At 48.1% G+C, this 25,207-nt stretch overlaps 3 protein-coding genes across 30 annotated transcripts in view; 2 read left to right on the top strand and 1 right to left on the bottom strand.

Moving 5' to 3' along the window:
- The window catches only part of NT5C2 (5'-nucleotidase, cytosolic II), a 166,077-nt gene extending 163,594 nt beyond the window's left edge, over positions 1 to 2,483 (top strand). For all 26 annotated transcript variants that reach the window (XM_084995324.1, XM_084995304.1, XM_084995313.1 and 23 more), the window contains 3 exons: positions 79 to 139; positions 288 to 464; positions 1,017 to 2,483. In XM_084995324.1, coding sequence (XP_084851450.1) covers positions 79 to 139; positions 288 to 464; positions 1,017 to 1,256 — 478 coding nt within the window. In that variant the 3' untranslated portion in view covers positions 1,257 to 2,483. The remainder of the gene's footprint in view (positions 1 to 78; positions 140 to 287; positions 465 to 1,016) is intronic.
- Positions 1 to 25,207, top strand: part of PCGF6 (polycomb group ring finger 6) — a 1,082,924-nt gene that overhangs the window by 222,514 nt on the left and 835,203 nt on the right. The window lies entirely within an intron of this gene.
- CNNM2 (cyclin and CBS domain divalent metal cation transport mediator 2) overlaps positions 6,064 to 25,207 on the bottom strand; it is a 168,058-nt gene continuing 148,914 nt past the window's right edge. The window contains exons 5-8 of one of the 3 annotated variants that reach the window (XM_001929243.7): positions 20,741 to 20,834; positions 17,464 to 17,529; positions 13,167 to 13,351; positions 6,064 to 12,532 (exon numbers count right to left, since the gene is read on the bottom strand). In XM_001929243.7, the coding sequence (XP_001929278.2) occupies positions 12,323 to 12,532; positions 13,167 to 13,351; positions 17,464 to 17,529; positions 20,741 to 20,834 (555 nt within the window). In that variant the 3' untranslated portion in view covers positions 6,064 to 12,322. The remainder of the gene's footprint in view (positions 12,533 to 13,166; positions 13,352 to 17,463; positions 17,530 to 20,740; positions 20,835 to 25,207) is intronic. The other 2 variants (XR_014826828.1, XM_001929238.7) reach the window with 2 other exon arrangements.

Here is a 25,207-nt window from a genome sequence, read left to right as displayed (position 1 = left end):
AACCACCCACTTCCTCAGGAGCTGCCTAGATGTAAGATATCCTTTCTCGAGATTTTCACTGATTTTTCTTGTCTCCAGGCACCTTGACAGCAGCAGCAATGAGCGCCCAGACATTAGCTCCATCCAGAGACGGATTAAGGTATCTAGTTGGAATTTGGGAGAAAACTTGGAAAATACACTTTAAGTGATTTTTTTGTATTTCTGATTTTATACAGGGAATGGCATGTAGCCAGTGTCCAGAAAATATTTGTCAGTGAGCTGAGCCTCAGTTTTGTCCTTTGTTTTAGAAAGTAACTCACGACATGGACATGTGCTACGGGATGATGGGAAGCCTGTTTCGCAGTGGCTCCCGGCAGACCCTCTTCGCCAGCCAGGTGATGCGGTATGCCGATCTCTATGCAGCATCTTTCATCAATTTGCTGTATTACCCATTCAGCTACCTCTTCAGAGCTGCCCACGTTTTGGTGAGTTAATACAGCCTGAAGTTCCTATTTACAGTTGAGATACACTCTTAAGACCAAGCTCTCCAACTGGCACCCTGGCATGGCACAGCAAAGTCTAGACCACATCCTTCTACCATGCAAAGCCCACGGCCAGGTTACGAATTTGAGAGCTATCAAAATAGAATGTTGCAGAGTATAACTTTACTCACTTTAAAAGTGATTTGAATGGTGAAGCCATTCCTCTATTTTTAGTGCTACAAGAGAAATATAGTTCTTTATTTCTATATTCTAATACTGATTTATGTTTCCAGGCTTTTCTGTTTTGCTGTGAAATAGGAAATAATCACCTCTTCTCTCCCATCTTATCTAGTTTCAGGCACAGTTTTGAGGGTTTAGGAGAGAAGAAGATAGGATTAGGATGTTCCTACAAGATACTTCAGTACCTGACTTGCCTTGGCCTCTGGTCCATTAGAGGTGCTTCTGTACAGCCATCTAACAAAGCAAAAGGGTTAGGATCTCTGAAACAGCCGTTTTGTTCCACCCGCTTTCTGAACACCTCTGACTTTGTCGTAGATGCCTCATGAGTCAACGGTGGAACACACACATGTAGATATCAATGAAATGGAGTCCCCCCTCGCCACCAGGAACCGCACGTCCGTGGATTTCAAAGATACCGACTACAAGCGGCATCAGTTGACACGGTCGATTAGTGAGATTAAACCCCCCAACCTCTTCCCACTGGCCCCCCAAGAAATTACGCATTGCCATGATGAAGATGATGATGAAGAGGAGGAGGAGGAAGAGGAAGAATGAGGTGGAAAACCAAAACTCTCAGCACTCATTAAACAAGTTCTGGCGGGACTCACAGGAGCAAAGGCTGTCTCTCTGTGGGTCCTAGTGGGGGGTGGGGGGCTCCATCAAAGGTACATCTGGAAAGTTTCTGAAGACTTTAAAATATTCTAATCATAGGGAGATACTTGTTTTAGTTTTTTGCATCTGCACTCTTTGCAGCTGGTTCAGAATTGTAAGAGAGTCTGTATCGGAGGAGAGGAAGGGTCAAGCGGGGCTGAACTGCATGCAGCTGGCTCCGTTGTGGTTTGTGACACTGTTTCATCATCAATATATCATAGTGTATCCAGAAACACGAAGGGTGGTGGAGGGTCCCAGAGTGAAACAAAGACAATGGGAAGAGGTGATCCAAAAATGTTATGGTACAAATTGGGCTCTTACTACAAAAACCCATCTTTTTCAGTGCATTACATAAGTATTGTATATCAGTGGAGAAATCTATTATTTCCATGATCAAATGTAGTTTTTTGTTAAGGTCAAAGTTCTTTTACAAGCTTTTAAGTGTCCTCAGGGACTCTGGGAAGGCTGCTGTCAGTGGCTCTGCAGACTGTTCTCTACTTACTATAGGGCTGGTCTGGAATGGACTGCAGTGATTTCATTTTGAGGCAAAAATCTTCATCCACTTCTACATTTTTTTTAACCGATAGCAAAAATGCTTATTATCCAGAAACCTAGTCTTTTTCTTATCTAGGACGAATCTATAGAAAGGATTTCGCTGAAAGGACAAAGGAGCAAGCCACCCAAAAGGAACAGAACCTCCTTCTTACACTGTAACTGAGCAAAATTCATTAGCGTGGGCTGCATAGTGTGGCTTATGCCTGCCCCACTCCTCATTCCAGCCTTCTCTATCCTCCTGCTGTATTTCATATTCACGCATTAGAGGGTGGGAAGAGATCTCTGGAAGCCAGAACTGCTACTCAAACGGAGGGCACAATGAGTGTGAATAAATTCACTGCAGAATCCCAAGTCACATCACTTCTTGTTGTTCTGAACAAGAGTGCTGGATCATTACTGTATATTTTAAGGTATTATAACAGCCTCACCAGAACAGTGAAAGCTGTTACAACATTTTCCACAGTGGTGTAGACTCCTACTTTAACCTTCATATGTTTTTTCCAGTCTTACTGTCGTTTGTCAACATGGGAGGGTTGATTAGCTGTTCTAGAATTCAATAAAGTATAATATTTCTAATACTGACTTTGACCCCTTCCTGTAGCACAACTATGGTAACTACTGTCTTCAAGTCAGTTTATGTTTGGCCTCCTCATATCAACTTGACTTCCTGTAGAGATGGTCAGTTAAACTCAGATGGTGAATTTTAGGAAAGTTACTTAAAGCCAAGAAGGTTTAGTGTCCTGTTCAGACCTTAAATTTTCTATCATAAGCGTTAGCTCTGTTGAGTCCTAAAATAACAAAGTGAGCCCTTTAAACTACCCTTTCTAAGATCCTTGTAGGAAAAAATGGGTCTGAACAGAACTAGAATAACTTAGAGCTACAAATCGTTTAGACATGTTAGTATTGTTTTTAAGTAACCACTTTAAAAAGCCACTTGCAGTGACATGTCAGATTTAAAAGTACGTTGTCCATGTTTAGATATTCCTAAATCAGATTTATTTACTTAAGAAATATCTTGTCAACAACTTTAAAGCCCTGCAATTTTTCCAAGGCTTCCAGAGTGTTTAAAAATACTCCACTTATTCACCACAAATAGCCTGAGACAAACAACTGCATATCTAAGTCTACATTAGGGGTAGGAGCTTAGCCACATTCCATGTTATGGAAACTATTTAACCTTTCTTTGATGGTGGGAAAAATGGTAACTATGGTCTAGCTCTTGCCATACACTTAATCCCAATTCCTCAGTTCGGTAGTTTATGTCTCAATACTTAGGTTTCTCATGACATTCTTTCTTGGTGACTCAAGCACAGAGCTGCTATTCTTAAAGTTTTTCCTCAAATGGAACAATTTCAAACGATACACAGCTTTGGGAGGCCCTGAGAATGAAATCTGTACCATGGAGCTACCTGAGCAGCCTTGAAAAGAGAATGGTACACGGCCGCCAGAGAGCAGGGAGGACGTGCACACGCACGGCAGGCGGGACACAGAGCCGGCAACTTCAGGAACCCGCGTCGTCCCATCCCACACCTCCACGAAGTGGGACACGGCAGTGCAGGCTGTTCTCACCACTGAGCGTGTAGAAATAGCAGAAACCATGCCATCTACGGAGAGAATGTATTTGTTTACAGAATGACCAAGGCAGCCTTTCCATTTAACCTGGCAATCTCAACCATTTCTCCCTGTCCTCAGATGCAAGGTCTTCATCCCAAGGCCATGACTGTCTGACTTGTTCCCACAAAGGTATGTGATTGCAGGAATAAAATATAAGCAATAGTTTAAGTCCCTCTACAGAGCTTTAACACAAAAAGTCCTCCTAACTGAACACGGGACCCTTCATCTCAAGCTTGCCAACTCTTACTACAAGTGTAAGTAATCTATATTTTCTAATTTAAAATGACAAGTGTTTGGTCTGGTCCCTTTATGGTCCCTCCCATAAAATTTGGATGCTCCGTTTTATTACTAGAAAAAAGATGGATTGTACAGATTGGTTCATGAATCAGGTGAGGCACAAATATTCACCCAAATGCTCTGCCTTGCCGTTGAGCTCTTCCCAAAGCCATGTCTGACCAGAGCTATCGGTGAGGCCTGATGAGTCCAGGCCAAGGGTAGACCTCACCGTACACACTGGAGCCCTAACGGCAGAGCCCACAGTCTTCATGTCGAAGACAGCACAATCCTTCCAAGTCTCACAAGTTCCTCAGAGGCTTGGAGAAAGGGCTTGTCACGCCAACTTCCCAGCCCTGAAAAACGTCTACTAAATATCCAGTCTTTGAGAGAGGGTTCACACCAGAGGTAATCATTAAGTTGTGGGTGTGAGCGTTTTGAAACAAATAACTTCACTTTTGGACCCACTGCCCTCAGGCCAGTGATGCAGCAGAACTGCAGCAGAGAGGGTGGCTCCACTAAAGTTCCTGCCCCATGCTGGCCTACTATTTGAGTGCTTCACAACCTCTCATACCCTACATGAAAGGCAGTCTGACAAAAAAGATTTCTGGTAGCTAAGCTCTCCTGCAGCCTCAGGCTTCACAGTCATCCTCCAGGAGATGGCAGGCACCAGAATGTCACAGAGGAAGACATTATAACCATTGCTTTGTTCTGGGACTTTGTGAAAGTAAGAGAGCAGATGTGAGGATCTTGGAGGGAAAATGATGAAACAGACATACAAAGGAATCAAAAGTTTATTAGCCATCCCATGTAATTTAACATTTTGGCTTTAATGAGGAATCATCTCTTGATTAAACTGAATTACCTTCAAAAGTGTGTTTGCAGAAATCGCCTCCAGGCTAACAAAAAGGTCATTCAGTTTGTACCAGTCGCTTTCTCTACAAGACCTTCTGATCACTATCTGTGTCCTCAGAAGTGCTGAGTTGAGAAGAGGTGCTGGGGAGCATAATTTGTTAGATGAAATAGAAACCCCAGAGCTTTTTCCATGATAAAGCTTAGAAATGAACCAACATGTGGGCAACCCTATGGAAGCAGAGGGAAGGTTTAGGCAAATCTCATGTTCACAGTAGGAAGATCACCTTTATCTTCCTTGGAGAATGTCCTGATTTGAACTCAGGACTCATCCAGACAAAGTGATGTAAAGCAGGACAAACTAAGCAAAGAGAGCAGTCCTACCCCGGCCCTGCTGCGGGTTTTTGTTCCGCTTCTAAGGAAAGCACACAGGCTCCCAAGAAGATAGCACTTCACTGGAAAGTAGATCTACCTTGTTCTACTTTCAAGAAACGGGGTGGTGATTGGAGAGGTGGGAGTGGTGGTTAGGTCAGAAGCATCTCAGAGCCAATCTGGTCAGCAGTTCACTGATAGGTCCCCATGCACAGGACCAGTGTAAGTAAGACAGACTGAACATCGTGGTTAAACAATATACGGTGGGAAGAACAAGGAACCAGTCATCAAGAGGCTCAGTTCTCAGAAGACTATAAACCAGACTAAGAGTGGAGGGAAAAAAGGATTCCAAAGGATGTGGTCTAGGAGTGGATCACAGAGGGGCTGTGAACCTGGACAGGAAAGTCCTCGGGGTCTGGTCACGTGAGTGAGGAGGGCAAGGTGGACTAGAAGACCAGAAAAGAAGTGACAGTGGGAGAGGACGTGGCTTATTAGGGGATGTGGGAGGCCCGCTGAATCCTGAAGAGCATCCGAACACAACTCACCACACTATGCCCAGTGTTTTTAACTTGAGGGTAGATCATCTGTGCCCACTGTGACCTTTCTCCTAGGCTTGCCATCACAGGGAAGGACCTACAGAGCCACTTCCATCTTCAAGAGCCAGTTGAGAGGCTTGAATAAGGCCTTTGGTCTCGCCTAGGGAGAAACAGCTTAAGACACTTTGCCAGTGAAATGTGTTATTCGTGACTGCGCAGCAAATGTCTGGGGCAATTTGAGTGGCTACCCCGAGTAGCTTCATCTAAAGTGAACTCACTGGGGGCAGATTACAGTTCCTAAAAAGGCAAACACACCCCTGGCACTGGCTCTACCCAACTGGAAGCTGGAGGCACAGTTCTAGCTCCACTTGTCTTGTAGCGTTAAGACTTGGTGGTGTCCGTCCAAAGGACATGCCCTGCTGTGCTGCCCAACTCTCCCACCAGACAGGGGACGGAGGTCAGTGTTGCATAGATGACAGGGGGAAGGGAACACACATCCGCTAGAAGGGTGAACAGAAATCATCATTTATCTAAATAGAATAATAGAAATGAACAAAAACCTTTTAAAACAATCACAAAATTTACAAATAAATTGATACAAAATAAATAGGAGATTGTAAATCTACAACATCATTTGAATTATAAAATGCATTCTTTATGACAATCAGCTCATGAAACCTATACATGTCATTTGTGCTTATTTAGGTTTATGTACACAGCTCTGAATACTGTGTTCAGAAAACTTCACTGCTACAAAGCATGAAATGTACACTATGATACAGTGAGTAAAGGCTAAGGAGGACAGAAATCAGACACAAAAGCAGGGTCTTCGAGGCACCAAGGCAATGTTGGCGCTGGGCCTCAAACCAAGAAAAGGCATTATCAGAAGCCCGGATGGGCAGGCAGCTTCCGTGGTCCAGAGAGATGGATTCTGCCATCCAAGGTGGGAATTAGAGACCACCATCACTGTCGCGGGGCCAGGACACCCACCTGGCTTGGGAGTGTGAGAGTGAGGAAGGAGGCTCTGGCCTCACAGCCACGCTGTACCACCACCTAGAGGATAGGTCCAGTCACCTGGAGACCACCTCGAAAGTATTTCACAGAGGTTCTTGAGAGGCCCTGCCATCAAGTAGGAGACTCGCCTCCATCCTCATCCCCAACACTGGCCGTCAGGAACAGAGGTGGGCCCAGCAAAAGGGGCCGGGACACTAGGACCAACATTAAGAGCAGCAACCTGTTTAAGACAAAAACGAAAGCGCTCCTTCTCACCACTTGGAAAGACAACAGAACCCTAGGCTCCATGGATAAGGGGCTCCAGAGCAGATCTCATCTCAGTCACAGACAGGGTACTAACGGTAGAGGCATATGTACATAATAAATAATCATATAAAATAAAGCATATACATTTGTGAACTTAAAGGACTCCAGAAACAAGAAAAGTCAATGGACTGACACATTCCACCTTCACAGTAGACTTCGGATGCGGGGAGTAAGGAATCAGGAGCTAGGCTGGTGCTCTCTGGGGAATGAGAGTCCTGAGGCCTTTCTCTTCCCCTCTGTCTTGTGCTCTGAGAGCCTGAAACCAGCTGTTTATACCCAAGGGGCCTGCAACTAAAAGGGCAGGCACCCAAAGCCCACCAGGTCCATTTGACAGGTCTCTCCAGGGTGAGTCTGGAGAGGAATCTGGCCCCAAAAGAATCACTTCCCAGGTGAATCCATGTTGGGCGGACGTGGACAAATGCCAGAAGATACCCTGCCACGTGAGGCAAGACAATACTCCCAGCCACTCTTCCAATTTGTTCATTGTAATGTATTATGGAAACTTGAAAACATGTACTCACGTGAATCTCACAGTACATGGTGGGTCTTGGCGCACAAACTCCTAGAACTTTATACTCTTGCCACTAGAACCTTTGTTTCCATGTTGCTTCCAGTACAGCCTGATATATAAAACAACTCTACTGAGATGATGTCAGTGGCTCCAGCAGATAAAGAGAAAAAGCTTTACTTAAGCCAAGCCAACCACAAAGGTCTGAAAAGCGAAGAAGGTCCCCAGCCTGAGGAGGTGGGAGGAAAGCTGCTCCAAGCTGGGCAGCTGCTGTGAACCGCCATCTTCCTCCTGCTCGCAGGGCTGGCCACGGACTCTGGCATCTTCCTGAATTCCGACAGGGCAGGAGGAAAACGGGTGGGCAAGCACTCACTGCAGGAAGGACGCCTGCATGCGCGTGCAGAGCAGGGAGGCCCACTGTCTCGGTCGGCCTCAAGCAAGCTTGGCACCACTGCCTCGCACATCCTCAAATGAAGGCAAGGGAACAGCATCCTAGAATTCTCTGAACTCATCTCTCCTATCAGCCCGTGGGAATACAAGAGAAACGTGGAAAGATAAAGGTTTGCAAATGGCCCTGAGGTATAAAAATCCACTGAGTAGGTTGCTCACTGATGTATTTACATGGGAAAAGTTTCTGAATCCTCAAATCACGTTCATATTGACCTCTCTAAATCCCTCCTGAGTCTGGGTTAACCTCCCACCCACCCAGATGTCCTTCCTAGACAGAAGCACCACTAGTCCAGAGGCCGGAACAAAACTACACCAGACCCAGGACCAGAGCCTGTGTCCTCAAGTAGGAAAGCAAGCCCTGGTGTCCCAGAAGCCTCCACGCCCTGAACCGCCGGCTCAGCCTCGGTGGCCTTAACACTCTTCAAGAAAACCTTGTCTCTGGGATCAAAGCTGAGAGGGGAGTTGTTCCTGCTCTCCTGCCAGCAAGGAGCTTGGGTCGTGTGACATGCACCAAACCAATGCTCGCCGGTGGCCTCTTGCTTAGGATCCCGGAGAACAAGGAGAGCACCTCCCTATGCTGGCCCAGGCGAGTCTTCCGCCTGGCATCACCCCTGGGGAAGGAACACTGGAGGCATCCTGGTGTCCGGCCCAGGAGAGGCAAAGACGGTCAGATCCCTGGCTGGTTGTCAGAAGATGACATCGTTGGGTTTTGTTTTTGACCAGCCGGGATACAGGCTCAGTTAGCCAGGGCCTACTTAGGTCTGCTCCTCAACCTGAGGTAATTTGAGGACAGAAGTTCACGGCCCCTGCTTAGCCCCAATTCCTGTTGCTTCATTTCCTAAGGAAAATGCAGTTTTACTTGCATCTACCACTAGTTTTCCTAGACTTGGAAAAGCTGGTCCTTTAGTTGAATAGTACTGGGGGTAGCACAGGTAAATGTATTCACAGTTAACGTTCCATAGTAGTGTGAAGCTTTGCATTCCACATTTGCACAAAAGTTCCTTGAAACACTATTAGAAAACGGCAAGAGGCCCTACTCCTCCCACTTGGGGAGACAACCCTGTCAGCATGGGCACTGAGCTCTCTTCCAGGAGGGAGGGGGAAAAAAAGAGTTAAATGGGGTGTCCTTTCCAATTCAAATTATGTAAGACCCAAGGCCTAAGCGAGTCGATTCGCATCCCAGTTTGCACGCACAAATCTTAAGGTTCTGTTCTCCTAAGAGTTTAAATATATGATTTTGGGACTTGCCTGATCAATATGGAACAAAGAATTAAAGGGGGCGGGGGGCTCTAAAGCAGTTGGGAAAAAAAGTCTTTCTCATGTATGAAGAGAAAGCAGATTGTCCTGGAAAGGTCTGGAGGCTAGGGATCCAGTTCCAGGAGGAACTTTCAGGATGCCACAATGCTATTTAGGAGCAGGAGGTGGCCCTATCTGGTCCCACAGAACCAGGGTTCACAGCAGGGGTCATGGAGGCCCCCGAAGAGAAGTCAGGCCCTGGGCCTGACAATGGGGCTGCCACAGAACTCAGGATCCCAGGGCCTGTGTCTGCTCCACAGCCCACTCCAGGGCCACGCTTACAAAGCCAGCAGCCCTAGGACAGGATGATCCATCAGTGGTGCTGACGGGCCCCTGCACATCAAGATCTCAACTACATGATGGTCTTTCTCTGCCTTGCTTACATTGACTTTACAGACATGAACTGCAGAGACCTTCTACGTCAAGATCATTCCGCTGCCCCACAGAAGCAATGAGCTTGTGTTTCTCCTTCAACAGTCTGAAGTTAGTTTCCAGAAGGAACGTGGGGCCTGAAAAAGGAATCTGTCCCTCAGATGTTGAGTGTTTCTTTCTGCAGGGTCTGGAGATTTCCCCAAAGCAGATGTAACTGTAGCCAAATGTTAGCCTTCATTCCTTAAGGGACCAGACAGAACTTATGTTGGATGCCCCACTGTTCTAACATAGGGTGAAAAATCAAAGGCAAAGAGTGGTTTATAGAAAATAAACATGAACTCGGGAGGCTAAAACCTCATCCTCCGGGAACCCCCCTACACAGCTCTCCCTCCTTGAATAGAGGAGGCTTCTTCAAAAAGCCACACACTGAACAGGTAAGGTGGCATCGAAAAATTTCTCCCTGAAGTCAAGGAGTTGGCAGCTGGAATACTCTCAACAGGGCTTTAGGATTCACAGAGGAGCAGCAGGGCTCCAAAAAAAGATCCAAAAATCATAGTACTCTGGTTCCAGAGGCGCCTTCCAGTAGCAAGGCACCCCGAGACAGACTGTGTGGAGAGGCAGATTGAGTCAGTTCGGCCAGGGGAGGCTGATGGGTGAAGAGCTTGGCGGCCGGAGGAACCACCACAGCACAGGGACAGCAAGTGCTGTCCCAGCCCAGAGGCAGAAGCTTCCTCCCCAGCAAGGCCTGGGTTTCACTTTGTTACAGGGAACTCTCTTGTTTCCGTGCCCCTTACAGACAGCCTCGGATGCCATGTCACGCCAAGCTGGCATTGTCCTCAGCAAGACACATCATTAGAAAGTGAGGCCTTTACGTCTGGATAGATTTGTTTACAAAAGGGGGCACTTGCAGTGCTGCACCCCACTAATGTCAAGTTCCACCATAGCAGCTTGGACACCAGCAGCAGGCCTGGGTTCCGTTAGGGGGCGCCCTGATGTCCACCAGGTGAGGCCAGTACTTCCCTGAGGGATGTGGTACCTTCTGAGGAAGCCACTCCCTGACTGAGGTTCCAGAAGAAATGCTGAGCCAGGGGCGCATCTGACACTGAAGCCACTGAGCTGCTGGCTGGAAAGCAAGCCCAGCACACACTGCTGGCCTCCCCCCCGCCACCCACAGCTCCCGCCCGGCAGAGCCCAGCCTGGGGAGCACCATCCTACCTGGACGAAGGAGAAGAGAACTGCTGCTTAGCCCCAGGGCTGCCCTTTGCTCAGTGGGACCCACTGGAGAAAAGGCTATCCTCTCGCCTAGTGACTGGATGCAGCGCAGACTGACAGTTCTATGTGAAAACAGCGCTCAGGAGCAATTCATTTCAGTGTATAAATGTTGCCGACAAAATGCACGTCTCCCTTGGGTTAACACTTAAAACACAGATAAGATAATTAAGAGCTCAGTCACTCAAGAAATACCGCCTGACATTAATTTCACTACACGTGATGAATTTGGTATTAAAATAAGACAGAGACACACACGAAATGGCCACAACACACATTTGGTTTCTGAATCCCTGTTTGGGGCCAACCGACCCTGGCTGTACAGGCAGCCTCTCTGGCGTGGACCGCGTCTGAGGCGGGAGGCACAGAGGTCCTCGGGCGGGGACACGGCCACTGCTGGGCCCCATGGGCCCAGGGACAGAGGGGAAGAGGGACAGTTGGCTCCCTGGAAGGAGGGGCAGGGCTGCAGGCCCCAGAGTTCTCTCCTTTAAACACATGGGTCTAAAGATGCCCTCCTGGCGCAGAGCACAGAGCACAGCTGGAAGGTCCCACTTGTTTTCTGACAGTGACAGCGGGCAGGGGAGGGGCGTGGACACCATACCGCGAGTTTACTCAAGAGCCCTGTGGAAGATTTCCATTTGGCATCTGTGTAGCAGCATCTCGGGTTTACAAGAGCAAGGATGGGGCGGTGGGCGACGGCGCTCGGTAAGCCAGGGCGGGGAAGAGGCCAGGTTGTGGGAATGTCGCGTGAAGCCACCTTGCCTCTTGCCAATGATAAACCATGGGTGTAAAATTCATTAACATTCATTTTGGTGATAAAAATTCCTTAGAGTGGGAGCAAGATCACATTCCAAGCAAGCGTTAAACCTTTCTGAGGGAAAGGGACACCGTTAAACATTAACTTAAAACAACACTGAGCTCAGATCAGCGAGTGCGGGTCCCCGTGCGGGCGCCGCCCCACAGTGCCCACAGCCTTGTCAGGTCGGTGCCCACGCGGCTTTCTTCATTCATCCTTCAAGTTCGACAGCGACACCCCCTGGGGCACAGAGGAAGGGTGCCTCTCCCCAGGGGGCCCAAGGCAGGCCACCTGGAGGGGCAAGTCCATCCTCTCAGGGTCACATCATGGGGTCACGGCAGAGTTCAGACAGAACAACTTCAAACTCTGCAAAAGATACTTTTTAAAAACATGATCTCTCGGGGGGGAAAAAAATAGTAACTCTCGCAACAATTTTCAACTCCATGCAAATTAAGGGAGGAGGAGCGTGAATAATGGTAAAAGGTACAGCTGAAAAAATAAACATGATTCTATTAGGGCGGAAGAAGTTCATCTCCATAATTTCGAATGCCACGCTCTGGCTGTCAGGTTCACATCTCGGGTATCCATTCCTGCCCTCCCCAACCTCCTCTGCTGCTTCCAGGAAGGGGACAAAGTCTTTGGTCTCAGGATGTTGCAGGATGCAGCATGGCACGCAAGCTCACACTAATGGGATTCACGGTCAGATGGAGGAGGCCGGGCCTCAGGTTGGGGCCAGGGCCAGGGCCAGGGAGGGACATTAGATGGCGCCTTCGCTGTGCAGGCTGTGGTTGGCCTTGCTGTGCGTCACACAGTTCTGTTCATTGAGCAGGTTGGCCGTCTCGTCCGGCAACCCGTCGTGCAGCTCGGTAAGAGTCAATTCAATTTTAGTGTTTTCACTGTCTGAAGACTGAGGAGTTTTGTCCATCCGGGATGCCATCAAGGCATTTTGGTACTGCTGTCTTGAGATCTGGGGCCAGGAAATAGTGCAGAAAACAAACCACAATAATGTTTATTTTTTGGCTCCTATCTCCACATGGTATTAATTATACCTTAAATCCCCCTACAGGCCCCTCGCGGTTGCTCCAGGAGAAAACCATCCTTGAGTATAAACCGAGCCTTTTAAGCCTTTTAAAGGTCAAGTCGACTTTAGTGAACAAGTCAGTTTTTACTGATATATGTATGCCATTTCCAGATTTTATCTCAAAATTGCCCAGCGACTAGAAATGGAGATTGGCGTCCATGAGCTAGAGCTGGCCAGTGCCCCCAGGCTGCCTTTATTTCAGACTGAGGGAAGAACCTGGTCTCCAGGGCAGCAGGTATTCTGACAGGTCTCTTCAGGCTCCTTGTGTGGGGAGCTCTGAAGGACCGGCTAGAAGGGTTTACTCTTTTTCTCACCATCTCCAGCTCTCGCTCCCTGAAAAAGCCACATTGATGCGGCAGCCCAGCGGACAGAGCCAAGAAGATGGAGGGTCTTCCCAGCCTGAGTCATGGGGCATAAGTAGCTTGGAGACAGGCATCTGCAAGAGGACCAGGGGAGGCTGGGCAGCCCATGCTCCCGGTGGAAGCTACGCTGCAGCTGCCAGGCCGCTCCCCTCTCTCACCTTAACAAACTGGAGATCAGAGAGGGCTCGCACTGAGTAGTCAGGGATGTAGACTTGGAGGAATGAAGAGTTGAGCTGATTGTTGCTGCTTCCCAACGTCGGTGTCATCGCATCGATCCGGTCACTGCGACTCAGAGAGTCCGAGTGATTCAAGCCACACGGGCGTGGAGGTGACTTGTTTTCACCTGGAATAGGAGAAAAAAACCCGACCCGCCTTTAAAGTGAGGTAGCTATACTCAACATCAGCTCCTTATTTTCTGAATAACAAGTAATAATGAAGAGACAAGCTCAAGGAACTTAGACGAGGCGCCTCAGCCATGCAGCTCAGCGGCAGGGCCTCCTAGAGCACACTCCCGCTTCTCCTCAGCAAGGGGTTCCCGGCCCCGTCCATGTGGACAGACCCAACCCTCCCGAGTCCCCAACAGCAAAGACCCCGCAGCTGTACACACATGGTGTCAGGAGCACAGACCAGGGAGCCGAAACCTGAGACACAGAAGCTACTTGATACAAAACATGGGCTAGAGGAAGGCAGCAATGCATTATTTCGCCAGAAGCAAAAATAAAGGACTCTTGAGAATGTTCACAAATCAGTACATGTTTTAAAGGGATCAAAAGAGTGTGGAGTTCCCGTCATGGCGCAGCGGAAATGAATCCAACTGGGAACCATGAGGTTGCGGGTTCGATCCCTGGCCTCGCTCAGTGGGTTAAGGATCTGGCATTGCCATGAGCTGTGGTGTAGGTCACAGACAGCTCGGATCTGGCCTTGCTGTGGCTGTGGTGCAGGCTGGCAGCTATGGCTCCGATTAGACCCCTAGCCTGGGAGCCGCCATATGCTGTGGGTGTGGCCCTAAAAAGACAAAAGACAAAAAACTAAGTAAATAAAAAAGCTGTGTCTGCTCATACAATACCTCCCACCCAAACCTGTTCTCTTTGCCTCTGACCCCAGTAAAATCCCTGTGCGGCAGCCCCAGGACGTCTTAGGATTTCAAGACCCCTGGAAGACACCAAACCCTGAAAAGTTTTGATTAGGTGGCCTTGGACACTGAGGGAGTCTTTGATGAAACTGACTCTTCCACTAAAACAAAGTGAAAGGAAACTCGGGTGCTCTTAGAGGCAGGTTCACCGTAGTTTCTAATAAATTTCATTAAAAGGAAAAACCACCTCCTCACCACAGCTTCCTCCACTTTTGCCTTTTCAGTCAAATCTATTACACAAACACCACCTGCTGCCCACACCAGACAGGTCCCGAACTGCACAATGTCACAGGACCCAAGGGGACCGATTCTCCCGCCTGAAGGTTGGTTCCTCTTTGCAGTGTGTCCCCGACTGGCTCTCAGCTGGTCCCACCCTTTGACTCCCAGAGAGTCTGTGGACACACCCATCAAAATCCACTTCTCCACCTTCCAACAAGTCTCCCCTCCCTCCGCGGAGCTCTGTGGAGAAATGACTTCAGTCCTCTGCTACGAGCTCTTAAAAGTCCGAAGATGATCCTCTTAAGTTGTCTTCTCCAGGCTAAATACTTCAACTGTCTTCAGGTCACATTTTTTATCCCCCGGCCCCACCTGGCCACCATCTGAGATTCCATTTGGCAAATGACCTTCTTTAAAATTTGACAAACAGAACAAAGCATGGCGAGTATTCACGGAACCTCACATGATGCACTGACTTTTTCCTAAAATGTTCATGTCACAACCTTTCTGTATAATTTTCATGTCATGGACCCATTTTCCATTGCTAGTCAAAATTAAACCTAGGAGCAGTACCTCTGGCTTCTTTCACTTACCTATGAGAACAAGGCAAATTAATACTTTATCAGATGTTTTCTATTTTGCAGAAAGGAATTTTGATCAGCTGGCCCAACTTTGCTTAGCCTTAGATTCCCTATCTGTAAAAGGCAGATAATACTGGTACCTGCCTTCTAGGGTCTGATGAAGATTCCAAATGAGAAAAGGTATATAAAGTGCTTGGCACAGGGTCTGACACCCAGTAAGTGCCTGAGTGATGAGCCTTGTGAACATTTTTATAATCTTTCCCGTATGCGCCTGGCGGGGGAGGGACCTACCACGCGCTGGCCCTCACGGTCGAGCCTCTCTGTCCTTGGGAAAACTTCTCCCAGGCTAATGGACAGTTCTTTGCAACAAGGGATCCCACTGTATCCCTGGGTTTTAGCATGTGCCAGATCCCAGGCTGTGCTGCACCACAGCCACAGCTATGCGGGATCCAAGCCACGTCTGTGAACCACACCACAGCTCTCGGCAACGCTGGATCCTCAACCGATTGAGCGAGGCCAGGGATCAAACCTGCATCCTCATGGTCACGCGTTGGATTCACTTCCACTGCGCCACAACGGGAACTACCTAAAGGGCACTTTTCTTAATGATCAGACCCTGTGCATTGCCCCACGGCTGACCGAGGCCTTATGTAGCTCTTAATCATCCTGAGGAGGATGACAGGAAATTTCTCAGTTTCCCAGGATATCTAGACTCACAGTCAGTTTCCTCTCAACCCACTGCTGTCTGTTTTTTCCTCAGATGTACCCTTTCCTCTGCCAGGAATCCACTGCCTGGCGTCACAGCCACAGCCTGGAGAAGCAGACCTTGCCTTCCTGGCCTCTTCTGCAATCTGATAGGAACCAGCACGACTGCATCAGCATGCAGGGAGATGCAGGAGTCTTCACACCAAGGAGGATAAAGACTAAGTGGCCACGCCCCCAGTTCAGGGCATGTCTTGTTGCCAAATTCATGGGCCAAGGTTTTATGACAATGATTATTAAAAAAAAAAAAAAACAAAAAAACTTTCCACTTTAATTCCTCTTACGCCTTCTCAGAACTGTTTCCTTTCTGTTTTTTTTTTCTCTTGACTTACTTGATATCATCCTACCTAGGAATCTTTTCACTTGCTAGTCAGCTAGAAAGGACGATGCAAGAAAGAAACATTCGCAGACTCCTCCCTTGGAGCCACCAGGCACCAAGTGGAACAGGCTGGCAATCACCCGTGTAGTTCAACTCCCACTTATTGGGTATCATAGTTGCGATGCCAGTGAGCATCCCTGAAGGCCTGGTCCCACAAAATGGATCAGATGGAATGGGCAGAACTAAGAAAGCTCTAAGTTCCACAGAAAGGGGAGAACAGAAACGACATTTCCATGAGCTTCACCCCAAAGTCACTCTACTTCAGCATCTGTGACATTTTAAGTGGTTGGTAGATGCCAGCAAACAAAATGAGAAGAAATACAAACGTACATACATACATATATATACACACACACACACACATTTATGTGCATATATATGTGTGTGTGTGTGTGTATTGTCAGTTGGTTTGATTCCAATATCCCCATGAGTAACATCTTCAATGCCCAAACACCCCAAACTTTTTTAAGGGTAAAGATGTGAGGGAATATTAGCTTTTTTTCTAGGACAAATATTGCCTCCTCTACCAAATATCAGCCTTTTGCTGAAACGGGATTATGAAATGCAAACTTCATCCGACTTTAAACTATAAGCTGTATGGAACAAAACAAATACAGAAAAGTTGTACTACCAAGTAGGAAAGCCCAGCAATTTTAATTAAAGAAAGATTAAACCTTTGCCTTTCTTTTTAGCAGTTGGACACATTAGCCAGGCATGACCAAACTCTCCTGCAGGGCAAGAGCCAGCAGCCGGTTAGGAATGTGTGCGGTGCTCAATTCCAAACAAAGGCAGGGAGATGGGACAAGCAGGGCCACCTGCACCATGGGGGCCAGAAACACACGCACCTCGTTCACATGGATGCCAGGATGCCAGAAAAAGGACCAAGGAAACAGGAAGGTTGGGGCCCCTGCTACTGTCCTGTGTACCAGGACAGGTTCATAGGCCTTCAGGCTTTGGCTGAATGTGTTCTGTAGAAGAATCCTCAGGTTTGGGATCTTCACGTTCCACACACCATGACTTTGCTGAGGTCACAGAAAGAACCAAAACCCCGTGGCTGCCCGGAAAATCAAGGTCAGCGGTGTGGGTGGGACAGGTGGGGGAACCCTGACACCCCACGTCAGAACCACCCTCCCTTTTTGGGTGTCAACCCCTGCTGATGTTCCACCACTTCCTTTCCCTCTCCTGAACCCTTTCTACATCTGTGGCAGCTTAGGTGCTCCTGGGTAGCTCACTCATAAGTCCTAGAAACAAGGAGATTCAGAGCTTAAGGAAAAAAACTGCAAATGGCCTTGACCAAATGAAGGGAGCAGACCTGGCCAGCCGAGCTTGGGTGGAGTCAAGGGAGGCAATCAGAAGAATTATGAAAAGGAAACATGCAGAATTACCTGGAGAACCTGCTGCTAACAACTCTGTTCTGCTGACAACAAAGGTACGAGACAGGGACAAAGGAACTGAAAAATGGAGAAAAACAGGGTGAGACCGTATCAAAAGGCAAGAAAAAGGAGCTGCTCTCTGTAATCAGAGGACAGCAGTGGGTACCTGTTCTACCGACCTGCGCCTTCAATTCCAGGAATGCAGAAGCCTATGTGGTATCATATAAACCGAAAGAACGCACACAGCTTTCCAGGCGGAGGAATACACGGAGGCTAAAACTGCGGGGAAGCCGACTCACATGCTTCTTTACTAACCTAGAAATCTCTTAAGCCGTTAATACCCAATTGGAGTTTATAGCCCCAAATGTGCTCCTAAGGACTTTCAATCACCGCCGCCCGCACAAACGGCAAAGGGCAACCAATCGCCTGCCCGCAAGGCGTGAGCCTAGCTGCCTGCGCCCGCACCCCCGTACTCCCCCGCACAGCCTGCAGCGTCCCTCTCCGTGGCGAGCAAGTCGTTATTCATTTACATCCTTGGTTGGTCTGGTTGGAACTCTGGCCAGATGCTTTGAAATTTTAAAGTATTCCAAAGCACTTCAAAGTATTAGAAGAAAGTAAAAGAAGGACAACATACACGATTTCCTGGGAACAGCAGCTCCCAGGTATCCTCATCACTGCTCACTTAGACAAGGAGCTGAAAAGTCAGTTCACATGTCCTACCAGGCAGGGGTCATATTTTCTGGGCAAGTTTTTTTGTTTTTGTTTTTGTTTTTTTTTTAAATTGAGGTATGATTGACAACTGGGCAGATGAAGTGATGACGGGAGTTCCCGTCGTGGTGCAGTGGTTAACGAATCCAACTAGGAACCATGAGGTTGCGGGTTCGGTCCCAGCCCTTGCTCAGCGGGTTAACGATCCGGCGTTGCCGTGAGCTGTGGTGTAGGTTGCAGACGCGGCTCGGATCCCGCATTGCTGTGGCTGTGGCTAGGCCAGTGGCTACAGCTCCGATTGGACCCCTAGCCTGGGTACCTCCATATGCCATGGGAGCGGCCCAAGAAATGGCGAAAAGACAAAAAAAAAAAAAAAAGAAAGAAAAGAAAAAAAAAGTGATGACTGTAGGGTCTTTCCAGGCAAGCAACATTAATAAATAGAAACATTATCTTGAGATTACTGTACTAATTGCATCTCTCAATTAATATACAAAATTTCAAACACTAATTGTAAAGTCAAGTAAAATGCTGGCCTTTGTAGTCAGATGCTATTAATGAATTAAGATGCTATTACTTCCTTTCCTTCCTAGCACTTCCACACTAGGTAAGGCTGTGGCAGCCCCACACATCTTCTATATGGAGGGCCTGCTTTTCAATTCCTTTTCTGAATGGGATTTACCCTTATATGAATTCACAGTTCAGTACGAACTGGGCTAAGATTTAGGTTTCAAGAACCAGTGATCGATAAAAATGCACAGCATACTGAGCTTTCTTTTCAAAGCCACCTTGTTAAGTCTACTTCTGCTAACCCAGGGCTGACTTGAAGTTGGTTGCCAAGCAACAGCTGCAATCTCAACACCCACCTGTGATATACAAACATTCCTCTTGTGCTTTAAAGGCTAAAAAGTGCTCATGTCAGTATTATTACATTCTATTCTTCCAACAATCACAGGAGGTCATCTTATATCCTTTTAATGATGAGGAAGCCAAGGGCCTTTCTCAGTCAGGTCCACCATAAATGGTGGGACTCAGGCTGTCGCCAGGGTCTTCTTGGCCTAGTTAAGAACCTCCCTGTCCCCTCCGCTAGCACTGAAAACGCAAGATGCCCTGCCAGTTTGCAGCAGACACCTACTAATTAAGTGGGGTTGGACAGGCTTGAGTTCACACTGGGTGTTACTCAGCACTTAGCAATGAGGACAGTGGCCCATGTGACTCAAAAACCAGTAGCAGGACAGTGAGAAGATGCATCAAGGGCAGGGGAGATTTAGTAATGGCAGCAAGTTCTTGCCATTTCCCGGGCTTTCCGAGTGTAACCTCTTTGGGCACCGGGGACACTGTGCCCAAATGTCGGTACCATAACCGACCTGTCTGGAGAGGCCCCCTCCCCTTCTGGGACTGATTTTCAGAAGTGACGGTATTCTTTTAGGATGGGCTGTTTTTAAGTTGGAGGTTTATAAAAGGTATTTCCTAGCACAGCCTGTCATTTGGTGTTCTGGCCACAAGGGGGAACTCCAGCCCCTCTGTTCACCTGCCCGCCTGTTCGGGCCTAGGGGAGGTAGCAAGCAGATGCACTGCAAAGTAAGCAGCGCAGAGGGACCATTCAAGTCTCATCCCAGAGGTGAGCCAAGTATCTGCATCCATGTTCTTACCAGGACAGACACCCTCATCTGGCATCTTGCGCTCAGAGGACTTGGTCAATAGCCCATGGCACACTCATCCTTAGTTGGCTGACTCAACGGGCCAGCCCTCTAGTTAAGCAGAACTGGCTACAGGCAATGGGTAGATATATGTTAACAACCTCAATTATGCTCAGAAAAAAGCAAATAAAAACATCCAGCATAGCTAACATCTAAAGGATTCAACAGCATCAAGCGGTGGATGCAGAGCAACTGGAACCCCCGTCAGCACAGGGAGGGGTGTGAACTGCGTCAGGCAGCAGCTCTTAATGCTGACCCTGCTGTTCCATGCCTACATAATGTACCCAACAGATATGTCTTCACCACAGGACACGGACAGTGTCATGGCCACACAACTCACAGTAGCTCCACACAGGACTTATCCCAGTGTCCATCAGCAATGAAAAGAATAAATGCATTGCTAGGTATTCACACCATGGAACCCTAAGCAGCAAGGAGAAGAAACAGAGTGGAAGCTCATGTAGCAGTACAGATGAATGTGACAAGGACAACACTGGGTGAAAGAAGCCAGACTCAATGTCATATATCTCATCCAATTACATTTACCTGAAGTTCAAAAACAGGCAAAACCAGTCAATGGTTGCAAGTCAAGGGAGTGGTTACTTTGGAGAGACAGTGACTAAAAGGGAGTGGGTGCTGGGTGTTGGTGATGTTCTGCCCCTTGATCTGGGAGCTGGTTCCACAGGTGAGTTCAGTTTATGAAAATTCATGCAGGTATATACCCATGATTTGAGCAGGTTTTTTTGTATCCATGATACACATCAATAAAAGGTTCAAGAAGTAAAGAAAGAGGGTTAGCTGGCAGGTACGGAGAGCAAGAGGACAGCAGGAGGGCATTATTTCCTAAAACCTATCCCTGCCCTGAGGCTGAGAAGGTAACTCACCTGGAGAGGCTGTGAGGGCCATTACGCCATAGTATGAAAAAGCACTGGCTTCAAACTTCATACCTTCTTTCCCAGCTTCTACTTCCACTTTCCCCTGTGAAAAGGAAAAGGGAGCATTTTCAGTCCAGTTACGTGAAACTCTTTGCAAATTCTGTGCAGGATTTGGTCCTTCCTCAGATTTTTGTCTACAACCCTTTCCCAACAATCCCAACGCAGTAAAAAGCCTCAGGTCCTCTTTCCCACTTACGGTTACTTCATCTTAACTATGAAAAACTAAATTTAGCTGGAGCTGCTGAGGTGACAGTACTGTGATGTTTAATTTCTGTGGGTCCACTTACTATTTGCCAGCATCCCAGTTCACGGGTCCTTCAAGAGCCCTTCCAGTAATAAAAGATGGGGCTCTTGCTCCATCAATGGGACAAACACTACGATGGGGCTCAGTGACGGTCACCCAAGCAGTCCTGCAGGAACCCAAGTTGGAGCGGGGTCAGGGTCATGGGCCAGGATGGTTTGTGACCGTGAAACAGGGAGGAGTGAACTGGCTCCCGAGGCAGAACTCACTCTTAGACCCCTAGCACACATCCTGACCGACCATGAAGACACCTCAAAAGCCAATCCCTGGTCATCCAGACTCCAGAAGCACTGCAACACGATGGCACTTCTCTTGTCTTAGAAAAGCACCTTAAGAAATCTCTCATCAGGACAAAACTTTTTTTTTTTTTTTTGTCTTTTTAGGGCCACACCTGCAAAATATAGAGGTTCCCAAGCTCGGGGTCTAATTGGAGCTGCAGCCACTGGCCTAGGCCAAAGCCACAGCAAGTCGGGATCCGAGCCACGTCTGTGACCTACACCACAGCTCACTGCAATGCCAGATCCTTAATACAATAAGTGAGGCCAGGGATCGAACCTGCAACCTCATGGTTCCTAGTCAGACTCATTAACCACTGAGCCATGACAGGAACTCCATGGACAAAACCTCTTACAAGGTTCTCCCTTTTCTTTCCTTCCTCTAACTTGACTACAACTTCTTCATTCTTAACAGTCCCTCTGGGACAGACCAGCTGTCCCTTCTTCATCCCTTCATCCTGGGTTCTCCATAATCCCTTCATGGCAGGTGCTCAACACGCCTTTACTGGGCTATTGGAAAACCTTCTACAGGGAGCTGCATTCTAGATTTGCAAGCTAAGGATCAGGACAGCTCTTGTTCATCGCACCTACCATTACTGCCTCTCCAGTAGGAGGGTGGCTTTATGTGCATCCTTTATAATGGGTAGAAAAAATTAGCTACCACTTACTGAAGAGGAACTGTGCTAACAATCTCAGGGCTTTATTAGTTCATTTAATGCTCAGAATGCTACAAAGCAGACACAACTGTCACCCTCTTCTAAATCAGGGGATTGAGGCTCAGGAAGATAAAGTAACTGAAGAACAAGCTCTTAACCAATATGCTACCCTGAGCCCCCCACAAACACAAACTATACTGTGATCACTCTCTATTATTCTATACTAAATTCCCAATTATGGAAGCCCTTTCTCAAATCCCTTCTTCAGGGAAGTATCTGTTGCCTCTTTTAGGTTTTCCTTCACTCGATGGAAAAATCAGTTTTACCACTCTCCAGCCAATTCCCTTGCTATCATATAAAATCAACCTACAAACCAACGGGTGCTAAAACCCCAGACCACCCAGGGTCCTACAGGAGAAGCCGTGCAGCCTTGTGAGAAGACAGTCCGTGCCCTCCAAGAGCTTACAATCCAGAAAGGGGAGCACATGTGAAACTTAATGATACAAGGCAGTCAATGAAAAGTCTACATGAGGACAAGACTAGAAGAACATAAGGAGTTCAGAGGAAAAAAGTACTTTTTTTTTTTGGTTGCACCCATGGCATATGTAAGTTCCCGGGTCAGGGATTGAACCCGCACCGCAGCTGCAACCTGGGCCACGGCTGTGGCCATCCCAGATCCTTAACCCACTGCTCCATGTGGGAACTCCTACTTCCTGTTCTTGTGTACAGAGCAATTTTATACAGGAAGGGAAATCTAAGGAGTAGGGTTTGAGCCAAGAGAAGTGGACACTGACAAGAAGGTCAGAGGTGGGTGACAGCAGACTGCCAGGCTCAAGGGAGGAAGAGGGGATGGATGTGGAAAAGCAGGTTGGTGAGCAAGTCAGGCTGTGGAGCTGCTTGGATGAAGTGGGCTCCTGAGGCCAGGCTCGTGAGAAGAGGAATACGGTTTCAGGAAGACCAAGTCTAGGCGTACACCAGAGCAGTAACCGCAGGACTGGAAGAAGATGGCTATGACAGAAGCTGTGGATAAGGGGTCAACATCATTTGGTGAAACCACAAGGGAGAAAGAAGGGTAAGGAGAATGCAAGAGCATCAGTAATCCCAAGAGAAACATCCTCGGAAGGACTTAAAAAACAGGGGCCCCAGGAGTGGAGATGGGAACGTTGGGAAGGGGCTGCATCAAGGAGGGGTGCTGGGAGGAGAGGACAAATTCCCTTTAAGAAAACAAGGTCTTTGGGAGCTCTCGCCATGTTGCAATGGGATTGGTGGAATTGTGGGAGCCACTAGGACGTGGGTTTGATCCCTGGCCCGGCACTGTGGGTTAGGGATCTGGTGTTGCCGCAGCTGCAGCTCAGGTCACAACTGTAGTTCCAAACTCTGGCCAGGGAGCTCCATATGCCATGGAGGTGGCCAAAAATGACCAAAAAAAGAAAGAAAAAAAAAAAAAAAAACACGAGGTCCTTTGAAGAGCATCAAAAAGGCTACAACAGAAAAAAGTTCAAGGAAAAGGTCAGACCTGGAGCTGGGTGTCTGAGAGGAGGACAGAAAGTAAGTGAAAAGAGGAGTTTCCGTTGTGGTGTAGCGGAAACAATCCAACTAGGAACCATGAGGTTGCAGGTTTGATTCCCGGCCTCGCTCAGTGGGCTAAGGATGCAGTGTTGCTGTGAGCTGTAGTGTAGGCTGATGGCTACAGCTGCAATTGGACCCCTAGCCTGGGAACCTCCATGTACTGTGAGTGCAGCCCTAAAAAGACAAAAGACAAAAAAAAAAAAAAAAAAAGAAAAGAAAGTGAAACAAGAAAAGAAGCAATTGCAGCCTGTGACCAAGAGCAGAAGGAGAAAAAGAAACCAGTGCAGGGCCAGAGGAAAACAGACACAAGAAGGACAAGACACCATCTTACTCCAGAACTCCAGAAACTAGGAGAGGGAAGAAAGCACTTGGAATAAAAGGACGGTCGGAGAGTCCCTGAGAGGAGGGGCCCTGTGGCCTGCGGGACTATCTTCCTGAGGAAATCAGATGGGGGGCATGGGCAGGCAGCAGGGCCACACGGGCAGATGGCAGCAGGGTGAGGAGGGCTGCCTGGGGCCACCCGAGGGCTGTTCAGGGAGATCCGGGCAACAGGGCGGAAAGCTGGTGTGGAGAGGGAAGAGGTGGTGACTCGGGAGCAAAAGCCAAAGGCTGGCAGGAAGGAACGCGATGCAGCGTCGCTGAGAGAGAGGGGAAGGGACGCACTGCTAAGAGGTGGCAAATCACAGGAATGGCAGCACCCACTGCAGAATACCCTCAATTACTTCTCCACCTCCTCACGGACTAATCCTGGATTTTGTACCAGAGGGGCGCGATGAACACACGCAAATGGGCAGTGTCTGCCTCTGTGGCTGTCATCTCAAAAGCGGCTGCAGGACCATCGCATATCCTCAGTTTCTGCGCAGAAAATCAGGAGGAGCAAATGCCACAGAGCCTCATCATGACTTCATCTTCATGGATCTCCAGTTGACCTGGGTCATTTTTTTTTTTTTTTTTTAAACAAGTTACAAGGCCTTCTGGGCTCTGTGTCCCTGCAAATGGGCCAGTTCACAGTTCTCTTGTGATCAACTGTCAGAACCAGCAGAGCAACAGTCACTCCCAAAAGACTGAACTGTTCACACCAGGTCTACCTCTGGGAAAGGAGCGGCTCCTGGGACAGCACTCAGGACTCCTGAGCTCAGAACCTCTGCCCTGGAAACTCCAAGACAGAGGTTCCCAGCCCTTGCTGTGCCCTGGAAACACCTGGCAGACTGAACAGTACTGCTGCCTGGCGCCAACTCCCAGGCATTCTGATTTACCTAGTGTGGGTATATCCTGGGCACAAGGACCTTTTTTTTTTTTTTTTTTTTTTTTTAGGGCCGCACCTGCAGCATATGGAAGGTCCCAGGCTAGGGGTCGAATTAGAGCTACAGCTGCTGGCCTACACCACAGCCACAGCCTCGTGGGATCTGAGCTGTGTCTGCAACCTACACCACAGCGCACTGAGTGAGGCTGGATTCTTAACCCACTGAGGGAGGCCAGGGATTGAATCCACATCCTCATGGATATTAGTCGGATTTGTTTCCTCTGCGCCACAAGGGAACTCCAAGGGCACAAGGATCCTAATAAAGCTGTCTTTATCCTCATGCGCAGCAGAGCTTGGGAACCACTGCTTTCA

The sequence above is a fragment of the Sus scrofa genome, chromosome 14 (genome assembly GCF_054392235.1).
Source record: "Sus scrofa isolate SSC_HxYL_T2T_F1_AM1 chromosome 14, Sscrofa_HxYL_maternal_Yorkshire_Landrace_v2.0, whole genome shotgun sequence".
In the NCBI taxonomy this organism is placed as follows: Eukaryota; Metazoa; Chordata; class Mammalia; order Artiodactyla; family Suidae; genus Sus; species Sus scrofa.
The sequence above is the reverse complement of the archived record's forward strand: the minus strand, read 5'-3'. Positions and strand labels throughout refer to the sequence as shown.